At 33.2% G+C, this 13,475-nt stretch overlaps 1 protein-coding gene and 1 long non-coding RNA gene across 23 annotated transcripts in view; one reads left to right on the plus strand and one right to left on the minus strand.

Moving 5' to 3' along the window:
* NBEA (neurobeachin) overlaps positions 1-13,475 on the minus strand; it is a 520,716-nt gene that overhangs the window by 274,444 nt on the left and 232,797 nt on the right. For 11 of the 12 annotated variants that reach the window (XM_083801108.1, XM_083801105.1, XM_083801107.1 and 8 more), the window contains one exon: positions 680-741. In XM_083801108.1, the coding sequence (XP_083657234.1) occupies positions 680-741 (62 nt within the window). Of the gene's footprint in view, positions 1-679; positions 742-1,078; positions 1,284-13,475 lie in introns of those variants that run through there. The other variant, XM_083801115.1, reaches the window with a different exon arrangement.
* Positions 1-13,475, plus strand: part of LOC310882993 — an 83,317-nt gene that overhangs the window by 9,929 nt on the left and 59,913 nt on the right. The gene's annotated exons all lie outside the window — the stretch shown is intronic.

Here is a 13,475-nt window from a genome sequence, read left to right on the forward strand (position 1 = left end):
AGATGTAAACAATCCGAACACCATGAGGAATTATTTTAGTTTTAAATATTTTACTTGTGAGAGCAATTCAAAACGTTAATTGATTCAGATTTCTGAGAAACCAATTACTGCAATGGTAAAAAAAAAAAAAATAATATATAACCACAGCATTTTTTAAAAATAGAAACATTCTGCTTCTGACAGGTCTTGAGGAATACTTCAGTCATGTTCCTCTGCTTTTTATGTACTGATAGCTATATTAAATATGCAGTATTTTATGCCACATATAGCAAAAGCCACTGTGAAGTATGGTTTAATGAAATCACTAATTCAAGGACAGATTTTAACATAAAATTAGGAAAACAATATTATATTCACGTATTGTAAATAAGAACTGGCTTGAAAGAGAATTAATATGCAGGAAAAGTTCATAAAATACATCCACACACTTTTAAAAGCCAAACGCAAGTATGCTTTCCAAACGCTTTGAATATACAGTATGCAGAATATATATATATACATATATATATATATATACACAAAAATATAAATCTACAACCTTTATGCTACCAGAAGAGATTAAGTTGTATTTTCCTATACTGAAATGGAAGAATGAAACAAGCAGCAATACAGAATTCCTGGGCTGGCAGTAATCCAGGACTGTGCTAACTACTACAATTAAAACCAGAGAATGTCTTACCTGCGAACAAAGTAGCATAACAAGTTCAACCACTGAAGTACTGGACTTCATACAAACCAGACCTGCAATAGATAGTCAAAAGTGAATTTAAAATATTGCTGATATATAGTAATTATAGCTAAATGTTTTTAGAAAATCCTTAAAATCTCTGTATAGTATTTTTTAAAATCACTTAAATCCACTGAAAAGTATTTCAAGCACAGATATCTGATAACTTCAGATTCAAACATATTTTAATGTTCCGAAACCATCAAAACATCACCTAGAAAAACATACACCGGAATCAGGATATATATACACACACACACACACATATATATATATATTTAATTACTTCTTTTTGGCATTTAGCTCAGTTCATTATTTAGCAAAATAAATAAATAAAATCTACCTACCTACCTATATCATCCAAAGCAATTCAATATATGATGAGCATAAGAAAGCAATCTTTAAAAATTAAATCCTGTAAGTGTTTAACCTGATCAGATATTAACTGGGAGATTATAAGGCCTCTGCACAGATATTATTTTAATTCTCATCTGGCAGCTGTTTTTCCTGTAATTGAAAGTTTGAGGAGTAATGAAAGGTGCACGCATGTGAAATCTAATTCTTATCATTTAGAATCCATACTTTGTAGTTTGTTTTTCTTGAAAATCCTGAATTATGCAGCGTAATCAGTGTTCACAATTTTATACTTAATTTGAGTAATCATTACGTAATCACATTAACATTCTGCAATACTTTTTTTTTTTTTTTTTTGCAACGTTGGAATACTGATTTACTTTCGGAGAAAAGGATACCGTGTCTAGGCATTTAAAAGATATATTGTGAAAAGATGAGGAGGAAATTACACTTCTACTTTTAACTTTGGTAGCCTCTGGGTTCTAAAATCACATGGACAACACATTGATATCATGGCTTAGGGCACGGAAACACTTTGTTCGTGTCATAAAAATGATAAATACACAAATAATAAGGCTTACAACTAAGGACCAAACAGGAAGCTGAAAAGCAAGCTGATGTGCTTTAAGTAGGTTTCAACAAACAGCGATTAGAGACAAAAGCACTCCTACACAATAGCGCGGATATTTATTGTGGGTAGCGGATAAATACCCTTTTGTGCCCATTTTGCTAACAACCCCATCCTCATTGTACAGTAACACAGAACACGCTGTAAGAAGCCACTAGGATTCCATTCTATCAGATAAACGAGCAGACAGTTAACTAATGAAATAAGAGGCAGATGTGAAAAGCTCATTTAGGAAGACAATTGCTGTAATTGATCAGCTATTCTCATGCTCAAGTGCTAGAGGATCAGAAAGATTAATGGGATACTTATCACCTGCAGGCTACCTCCACTGTTTGAAAGCTGACAAAGAAAATCCAAACAGGAGAGCAAACTCCACAGTTAAGCCAACGCAGGCATCACAGATACATTAAATATTTTATCACAGAATGATCACTGTTTTATTGTGAATCCACCTCATATTCTATAACATTAACTAACAAACAAACACATTTCCTGTCACGTAATTAACTTCTTTCAAAACCAGACCTCATATGTACTAGAACACGATCTAGACAGAATAATGCTCTTCCATGCTACTAAGTTTTTATCTTTCAAAGACAGTTGGTAATACTTGTACCACCAGCTTCAAACAAAATTAAAAATAAATAAATAAGCTTGGAGCATAGAACAAAATAAGTATGCCTAAAATAGTAGAAAAACAGGACAAATACGTGTTATTATCATACAAATAACAATGATGATTTAGTCTTAATGGCATACATGCTGTATAATCAATAAAACAGGACTCTCTCTTTGAAGGCAATGAGAATTACTTTAATGCAAAGTCTTCTATTTACAGTAACAAGAATGTTAATACTAAACTTTGTAAAAGCCTAATGATTATATGGGCTTGAATAAAATGTTTGTCTGATCATAAAATCAATGACTTTTGTCTGTTTGTCTGAACATCAGTTGATAACTTTTTGTATACCAGAGCTAATCAATTGTGAGCTCGGATGTAGTCTTCTAGCATCAGAGGGAGGACTGAATTGATTTTGGTAAAATTCAGAAGAGGAGGATACAGAACTGACATCTGCTTAGCACATGAGCACATCCATTAGTTGTAACCAGCTCTGTATTTGCCTGCTGATGAAATAAACCACTAATAACAGACATTAACACCTCTCATAACAGATAGCATTTGAAATTACACGTTTGTGTGAAGATTTTCAAGTAAAAAATAAACAACTAACTTAGAAATTGTGGCACTTTTCACCTGTGAAAGTAGAGAAGGAAATAGGAAAGCCTCACAAAAGAGGTTCATTGTGAAAAAGATGGATGCCAGTAATACCCTTTACAGAGCGCTCAGCCTAAAGCAGAAGGAACAGCTTGAAGTGTGCAATTCTCTAGTTAGAAATAAGCAAAGATAGGTCAAGTCATAACACAAAATGGGGAATCATATACATCTCAAAGAGTAGGAAGAAGGGTAGAAGCAGAATTACTTTATATTCACCTTTTTTCTTTAAGCTTTCATACTGTATATTGCTTGAAGTAAAATAGAGTATGGAAATGTGAAAAAGAGCAGGGGAACCATTTCACATCATAAGTCTCTTGCTTATCAGCTTTCTACTCACACTTCATTAGAGTAGATGTTCAAAACATCTACTCAAAACATATGAGGGAAACTGTGTGCCCTCCCTTCTATGCTCCACTTCCTCATTCCTAGCTGCCAAGGGCTCTATTTTGTGTCCTTGTGCTTCTTCCCATTTTTGCTTATTATTGATTAAGCAGGAAAGGTTTGAAATATTTTTTTTTTCATCCTCTGTTACACAAAGCACAATTAATATTCACCTGTCAAAGGTGTTGTAGAGTCAATAGTAGAGGATGATAAAAACAGGACAGATCCATTTGTGACTATTCGGAAAAACTGACAATGCAATCTCTGGTTTAGGAAAATCCCACATAATCGAAAGCGTAGGAGTAAGTTAAGGAGGAACCACCATACCTCTTCTATTGAACTAACATACATACATGGGACAAAAGGTCGTTTTAATAATCTTTTGTTTTCAAGTTTGTGCAATCCTCTGTTCTAGGAAGTCCAGCTAGTATTGAGTGCCTCACTGCTTTAGGCTTGGTACAGACACTAAAATAATTTCTTTCTTCAGACAGTAGATATTCTAACAGACAAAAAGCAAAGGCAAATGAAAATGTTCTACTCTCATTGTACAGGCAGAAAGGCAGAAACTGGTTGAGATATCTTCACAAAATCAAAAATAGAATCACAAGAAACAAAAAATATGGCAAGCTTAGAAAAATAATGGCTTCTCTGATTGAGGAAAGCATACAGATCTATTTTCTGTTTTCTCCCCTACTATCCCCCATTTAACTCCAATGTGAAGTATTTGCAATTCAAACTAAAACTGTTGCCTGCATTCTTCAACTGCATATAAGTTCTTCCTATACCATCTGTATCAAATGCCATTAAGGAAGTTAATGTAATTACCAAAATACAAGTGGATATTTCCTGCATACAGCGAGGTTAAAAAGGTCACTGTTTAACTGAATGGAGTACTTGCTCTTTATATTTGCTGTTCTTAGTACTTTTCTTCATGGTCTATTCTCAGTCCATTAAATATAGCCATCAAAATTCAGCAATTTGATGGCAACAATGACCACATATATGGATGCAAAAACTGGGAGAATCAAGTGCATGACCTTAGCTAATCTGGAATAAATGATGTATGCCTGGCAATTATCTTGAAATGCTCTGGTTTACATGACTTCTTTTTCAGTGTTCTTCTGGTGCCCCAAAGATATGCTAATTATTTCGTTTCAGTATGACTTATTAATGTCTAAAAAAAAGATTAATTTCAACATTACTATTTTAGTCATGCCTACGGCATTGATGAAATCACGGGTTCAAAACCTTGAAGTCACAATGCTGAACAAGTCAGTGTGAATTTCTATTTTGAATAAGTACAATGTAGGCTGATAAAATAATTTATTTTAAAAAATCATTATGAAATAAGATCACGTTTTAGAACTTCTTTTTATTATTATTAATACAATGTGTGTATGAGTCTAACTGAATACCACAAAATACCACAGACAATTTCATCTGGTCTTTATCAAAAAGATAAAGATAAAAGATAAAAAAGATAAAGCCTACATTTTCTTTCAATGATTTTACTTTGTCAACTTAAACTCTTATTGGAACTAGAATCAATTGTAATATTAGGAAAAACAAAAAGTTAAATATTTTAAATCTTATATTGAACGTAGAAAAAAATATGTGATTAACCGAACTTTAGAGCCTGCAGAAGCTGCAAAAATCTTTCACTCACTTATAGCTGTGACTTACCTGAAAAGTCTCAGGTATGGTTACAAAAAAGCTTGAAAAAGTTTACTCTGTTAAGCCTAGTTCACAGAGAAAAGTTGGCCTCACAGAGAAAACATTATACCGTGTCATGAAAACTACAGGAGCTTGGTATAGAAAATAAAGCTTATGATAAAATAAAGACATTCTATTGTATGCATTATTTTATTAGCATATGAAATGTGCATAAAATATACTTAGAAATGAGCATAAGGTCCTAAAATTAAACAAAAAGATTCAGAAAGTACCAGAATTCTATTTTTTACTTATATTTTCATAAGTTCAAATACTTTATACTGATAGAGTTTTTCATGTACCTTAAACAAAAATGTACATTGTTCATATTGCTCATTAGTAATTAGTACTGGTAATTAGTACTGTATCTGTTCCCATAATCCTCATTGTTTTATATGCCAAGACACAGAATAGGAATTTTCCCCAGTTAATTGATGAATTTACGTCTCCATTTTTGATAAGACTATTACCTTTTACTCCTTTCAAAATTTGTTAGCAATGGTACAAAAAACTTCAATGACAATTCATGCTGGTGACAAACACTAAAGCATGTTTTGGCTTTGACAACACTAAGAAAAAAAGTGATTGATATTTTGGTTGGAAATGCAAGTTTGTTTTTGCAAAATCTCTTTATCCTGCCACCAGAATCATGACAAATATTTTCCTGAAATATTTTTCTAAATCCAAACTGGAATCAGAGAAATAAGCTCAGTATTTTTTTTTTTTTTGACCATTAATTAAAATTATTCGGATATTTTAAATCTCCATTATTCTTTCTCTGCCATATGTTGTCATTCGGATTCATGGTTTTAGTCAGCTATGAAGTTGCTGGCAAGTGCATTAAAGATCTGAAAAGTATAGGGGGAAAAATATAAAGATAACTGAAAAGTTTGTGAGCATGTGAAAATATAAACTGAAATGAAAGATTTTCTTCCTCCAAGCAAAGTGATTATTAGAAAATAGAGGTGCCAACCTTTGCCTAGGAAAAAACAGAGGCATCAAAACTGCACCAAACAGTGAGAGACATCCAATTTGCCAGAAGAAAAAGAACTAATTTAGTAGCTACAGGTGATGAATGGGCACATTTTTTTTTTTTTTTTCAGTTTTAAATGACTTACAGTACAAAGGACTGCAACGTGGTCAAACTTTGTATTTGGTAGACCATTCTTCTCAAGGAAGGAGAAAAGAAGAGTATGAATCAAGGAAGGAGAAAACAAGAGTATGAATGTAGGAAGACAGTAATTAGTGCTCCAAAGCAAGATGTGTATACAGAATATAATGTTTTGCAAGATTACACTCAAAATTGTTTTTTACTTATATATGTATCATACTTTGTAGATGTTTAAATTACACTAATAATCTTAGCTTATGAAAAGAAAAAGTTGGCAAATATTCAGGAATTGCAGAAAATCTGCAGATGGAAATCACAGCCACGTTGCATAATAATTATAGCTCCACTTTTACTAGATAAAAGAAAATAATATTCCAAAGAAAATATACTCACTAAAACAACAAAGTTAGGCTAATGGTTTTAACAATTCCCTTCAGTAGCCTTGACTAGCAGAACACAACATTATCACCAACTTTAGGGACAACAAAGGATGACTGCATTAGTACTCCAGCCTATCCTTTGTGTGGGTAGATCTCCTTTACAGAACAAAAGATGACACAGAAAAACACGATGAATGTGAATTTGACTCAGTGCTTTTAGAGTTGACCAAGAGTGTTATATTTCCTACAAGTTATCAAATAAAATACCTTAGAAATACTATCAGAAATCTCTGGAACTCATATCTTAAGATAAATACCTCAAATGAACACTGATAGGTCAATCTAAACAATAGATTTTAATCTGTTGAAACCCAAATCAAACTTTTCAGTCCTTTTAGTCAAATTTGTGAAATAAATCAGATTTAATGCTCGGATAAAATGTAAAATTTTAACAATGCTATGTAATAGTTTCTGGAATTGTATTCCTGAAGGAAGAAAACCTATACTTCTTCATGACTGCAGTTACTAAAAGGAATCTAAATAGGGACTATAAAATATCCCGACAGAATCATAGAGTGGCAACAACTCTTGAGAGCACATCTAAAGAAAGAGGATTTATTACAATGTATATGATTGACATTTTAAAATTACACACTTTTGTACTCTGATCCCATATGATATTGACAAAACTGATTCTGGTGCCACATTACTCTGAAGACTAGCCTTACACTAACGTGTGGAATTTTTTTCAAATTTCCATTAGTGTTAATGGGATGTACAAATAAATTCTCATTCATCAAATGATATCATTTAATCTATACAATAAAATCCACCACCACTATTCAGTTTAATATCTCAGTGAAGATTTTCAAAACGGATCCTATTTTTCATTAAGCACCTGTGGTAATTCTTTTGTTGCCCAATGGTCCATTCAGAATGACTCAATACACGCATTTGTGTTTCTCTGTCCTCTTAAAAACAGTATCGCTTTGGATGGGTCTCTTAAAGTATCTATTCTGATGTAGTGAACTAATATGCTTTTTTAATTGCTATACTATAACTGATTTTAAATTTATATAAACGTATCTTGTATCAATTGAGAAATTGCTCTATTTAGCAAAATGACAAAAAATATTCTCTTAATATAAAAAAAATGACACAAATATTAATTATAAGAAACCAATTCCCTGTTAAATTTCAGTGCAACATTTTTTTTTTTGAATAATATGAAACTTACCATATACTAGAATTTAATTTAGAAAACCAACGTGTTTCCTTCTCTAAAGTCCTATTCTAGACAGTGGGTCAAAACAGCAAAACGATTGATCACACTTCACTGCATCTGATCAGATTAAAACACCTCTAACCTTGAAAGTCTCTATAAAAATGAACTATTGTTTTTCTGTTGAAGTCTACTTCAGTTTCAGGTAGATGAGTAAGATACAATTTTTTTATTTTGGTGGAAGCCTGGAAGAACTTAAAAATAAACTGCATTCAGACAGAGGTTCTGGAAAATCCAAACTTCTTATTTATCTAGGAGGAACCTCAATGGAGACTATTCCAATTATTATTATTATTATTACTATTATTATTTTGAAACACCTAACAGCCCCTTAGGCAAATGAAAATATGATCCTGAAAGTCTTCTGATTCTCCTCTTTGTCCAATGATTTTGTTGTTGACTGCACTTAAACCTGTGGCTAAATTTCTGCCACAGCTACTGCCCTGGATATTTAATTTCAATAGATGGAATAAGAAAAAAAGAATGGAAAATGTCATTTAAAAATTAATTCAAAACATAAAGTTAAAAGTTAAAGAGATTTTCCAAGTTCTGTCATATGAAAGTCTCTCAAGACTTACTTTCTTGATCATGTTGCTATTTTTAGGAATAAGTGTGAACAAAATTTACTAAATTAAAACAACTGATAGTGAAGAAGTTGCCATATGTTCAACACATCTGTGAAAAACAAAACCAACCAACCAACCAAAAAGCTATTTTATGTCTTACTTGTCTCTCCTCATTTTCTTTTTTTAAATGAAGAAACTTCTACTCTTTTCTCTCTCTCTCTTTTTTTTTTTCTTCTCGTTCTATCACCTCCTCTCAAATCTGAGTTACAGGAAATACTTTTCAAAAAAATTACCTCAACAGTGAATTACCCTCAAAGAAGTTTACAAGCAGAAATCTGGACTTGAATCCCATTCATTAACACAATCAAATATGTATACATTATAGCTTCACTAGATCAGTGATGCTTTCCTCTTCATCTCAGGAACCTTTTCGAGTTCTTTCTGAAGCTGTCAAAAGTGACATCTTGAACAAGGTGTAACATAAGCATGATCCAAAATGACAGTTTCTAAAATACCATGCTTTCCTTGAAAATCCAACAAAAGAATATATTTCAAATGCATTGAATATTTTCCTTAGCTTAGAAGGTTTTTGTTTTTCTTTTATTATTTTGTTTTTCCTTTGGAAATTTATCGGCTTTTTCCTTAGCTTCAGCCTGTAACTTATTCCTATTTATTGCCATATTTTCCCTGCTAAATTGTTTTCTTGTTTATTTCTTCTCTTTTATTAAAGACAGGAATTGCTTCCTTGCTCTGCCGCCCCCCCCCCCCCCCCCCCCCCAGTTCTTTACCCTCCATTTCTTTCTGTTACATTATTTCCTATTAAAGGTGGAATATTATCATCTCATCATGGCTTCGTACAACTGAAATGGGCTGTACAGCAGTAAAACTCTTTATTGGTCCTCCTTACTTCTTGTATTTCTTCTGTTTGGCAACCTTTGGCCATACACAGGCCACAAAGGCACATCACCAAGTGAACCACTGCAACTACAGGAATTACAACATAAATGCCCAGAACTCATGCAGCTTCATAAATTTCTAAGGTCAAAAGGACTATTATTTTAATCAGGTCTGATCTCCTGAGTAGCATAAGGCACTGAATCCCAATAGATACGTTCTATATCTAGCTGAGTGAAGCAGTATTTTGTTTAGATGGTCATTGCTACCCAAGAATTTGATAACAGGGGGACACGGGTGGAGGGGTGGGGGAAAAAAGCTTCATTTCCACAAAGGACTTTGCTGACCTTGGTTGGCAGCCATCAGATCTTGCTCCTATTCTGAAGCCCTACTGACAAATGGTAATCATTCTAAAACAGCATCTCTCAAAACACAGAACCATACTGCAGCTACAGATGTCTTGAAATAACTTGCATTTCTTGTGTTTCAGTTTCCTTTATTTACTTGACAGTAACATTGTTACAGGCTCTCCCTAGACCTGCTTTGACATCACTTTGCCATCTTAATTTGACATATCACAACTGTCTCTACTGTCTGACAAGTTCTTTCAGCATGAGGGTCTCCCATTGCAAGAAAATCTCCACAGACAAACATCACTATTAGTATAAAAAGATTTGATCATAAAATTCCACACACCAACAGACAACAGACAAAAATAAGACATGATATAAGACAATGTATAAGTTCAGCAGTTTCTGGTTTTGTTTTTCTGTGGCAGTAAATGTTGACATAAAGCTAGACTGAACACAGTAAAGACATCTTTATTTTAACTCTCTTAGTCCTTGCAAAAAATAATTCCATTTCTGTAGGGAGTTTGTTAACATCTAGATGAATAAAGCTTGACGGTTAATTAATGCTTATGCTTTTGTAAAGCCTTTTTCTATCAAAAAAATGAATCTTGGAAGTATACCTACTTTTAAAGTTCTTCAAATGCAGGGGTTTCTCAAGTTAATTCAAGAATTTTGGCAGAATTTTATTTGTTTGTGCCTTGAAGGTACAGAAACAAGCACATCCATATCCAATAGGATGAACCACAGAAGTGCCTTTAAATCATCAGGTCAAGTAAGGGAGTTTTGTTAAACTTGGTTACCAATAAAAAGGTTTCAATCTGGGTGATAAGTAGACAGAAAGTGAAGGAATATAGAACGAGAAACTGTGACCAGCCCTTACGAGATTAGTTTTGTAAAGAAATGGGATGTAGAGATCAGGCTACAGGGAAAAGGATTATTAAACTATACCTCATGAGAAATACAGCTTTCAGGGCAAAATCGGATACAGAGATGTTATTTGCACCCTATAGTTTATCGGTTAGGTAGTTCTCTGGAAAATATTGCTGGGATAATAAAGTAGATTGATTCCATTTTTAAGCCTGTAGAGGATAAAGGGTGGGGCAAATACCAGCCTAACTGTTTCAAGTCCAAAATCAGGCAGAGTCCCCTGCTGAGTTCTGAATGATGAATTAAGTGGAATAAGAACCGGAGAACCTCAGCCTGTAGGGAGCTTCAGTCACAGCATGAACATCCTGTAGATACTGAATACCTTTTTGGCATACCACCTCGTTTTTCTTTGGACCTGGACAGTGGAGGAGAAAATAACATGGAAAAAAAAGGTGGCTGTTCTTAAAAAAATTGTACTTAGTCCACTGTTATCATGCACTACTGTTGTATACCTGATATGATGAGTCCACCTACAGGTGATGTTACAGCAGTGCTCAAACATGTTAACAACTTTCTCAAGAATCATAAGAATCATTTAAAAACTATTTCCATGAAATAACATTAAATAGATCTCTTGATATATGATATATATATATATATATTTTCTTTTCTAGTACGAGACAAACTTCAAAAAAGAAAAAAAAAAGGAAAATTATCCTCCATGAAAGTGGAAAGTTAGGACAAGAAGGGAGAAAAAAGGACATCTGACCTTGATTGTATAAAGATATATGAGGAATATGAAGTCATCAGGGAGGATATTCTATTAGAGTAGAAGGCTAGTCCTTTCTAGCCCTAAATGGCTTGCAACTGGCTAGTAGTCAAAGGCTACTAGTTCAAAAGTTCAAAAACTTGAAAAATAGACTTGTGGAATAATGCTGAAGATAAGTAGGATCTGAGGACCACAAACAGCTTCTTGTCTTAGGTTCCACTGGCTCTCTATATACAGGCTCCAGTATTCTGTGCTTTTCTTCATGTGCTTTCAAAGAACAGCAATTGGTATGGTTTGTTTTCTAATCATATTATTTCTATAGTAGCACTTTCAATAGTAATTTAATAATTTCCAACATTTAGTGGCTTCTGTGTTTACAAGGACAACTTTCAGAACTTTACTTAACTACCAGCATTTGTTTTCCTGAGGGCATTTATTTATTTATTTATTTATACTTCTGTATTTTGTTTAATATATGTAGTTGATTCTAAATTTTACAATTAATCACATTTTCAGTCTTTTTTTTCTCTCTCTCTCTCTTTTTTTTTTTTCTTTTTTTCTTTTCTCTATTGATAAAGCAATAGAACCTAGGGAAATTCTATCTAATGGGGGTCTACACACATTTTGGATTTTAAAGATGCCCTGATCATTAATTAGTGTAACAATGATAATATAATCAAGGGCATATAATCAAGGTGCCAACAACTATTTCTACCCTTAAGTTACACTGGGACCACACAAGCCAAAGACAAAGGAGAGGGCATAAGCAGTTAACCTCTGTTACATAGTCTAATACATCTTAGTAAGTGTCCAATTCATTAGACAGTGGCTCATATGTGTAATTAATTATTGGCAGGTTTATGTTCAAGAAGGTGACAGATGCTATGCATTTTCTAGTTGCTATCTGGATCTCTCATCTATAATGTTTCCTGCCATGTTAAACATCTGTTCAGAACACACTTCTGAACAGCACAGGAATTTCAGTAATTCAAGAGTTAAATCTCCAAATCAGATCAATGTGCATCCTCTTCACTTTCTGGTATTTATAATGATGTCCTTTTAAAAGCATCAAAAAGGAATATTAGGTGAAAGAAAAATGCTCTGTAATTGGTGTGGGGGTCTTTACAATTTGAAGATTTCACTGTGGATAAATAACGAATACTTCTGCTGTGCCACTTGCTCTTCAATTTTTCATCTGAAAACAAAATTGGGGATCTTACATTACAATAGTAACGTATTCTGAAAAACAATGTGAAAGATGTAAAACTTTGAAACTTGACTCTGCTGGAGTGCACGTAAAAAAATAGGTAGATCTGAAAATCTACTTAACCTTTCATCATTTCGTTGTTCCTATCATAAAGACTTCTAGAAAACTGGTGTTATTTTCTGTCTCCACGAATATTGGGCTCAGCAATATTCTTTAGACAAAAACACCTTCAGTCCCAAAGCATTTGGATAAGCAAGAATAATGTGTGGAGCCTTCCAGTAAGACACTAAGAGTTAATCACAGATAGAGAATTTATTACAACAAATACATCAAATTCCAACAGCCTCTAAATAGGAGTTTGAAATTCTTTATTATTTTTCTGTTTATGAAGAGATTACAACATGTACAGGTAGGATTTCAATCATCAGTAATAGTTTTAATCTATTGGAGGATTGGAGCATTGGAGGATTTCAAGGGTTTTCTTGTTCTGTTTAAAAACTAGCCTGAAAATGAAAATACACAAAAAGCATCCTCACAGTGCAAATCAACACTACAAACTTTTAACAATAAAACCTTGTCCAATGTTGTTAGTAATTATTGTTAGTACTTAGTAATTATTGTTAGTAATAGTGCTTGCTTTTTAACCTTTCTGAAGAAAAGTGTTATCTGTAACTCATTATCATTCTGACCTAGTTATATAAACGATGCTTACTAAAAGTTTTCAGATACTAGTGTGATTTCACTGGGATCTTTTTGCAATTATTTCCAGTGAAAGAGAAAAAGAAATCCATGAACAGAAACACTAAAACCCACAAATTAAGGAAAACTGTCTTCCAGGGGACTGTATCAGCCAATTGACTGGCTTTAACTGAACTGTGCCAAGCCTGCAGCATGATCTCTTATAAGATGTAAGAGAATGTACACTGAGACAAACAGGGCACATGCAAAGAAAGGAGTGGGAGGTAGCAGT

The sequence above is a fragment of the Anser anser genome (genome assembly GCF_964211835.1).
Source record: "Anser anser genome assembly, chromosome: 1".
In the NCBI taxonomy this organism is placed as follows: Eukaryota; Metazoa; Chordata; class Aves; order Anseriformes; family Anatidae; genus Anser; species Anser anser.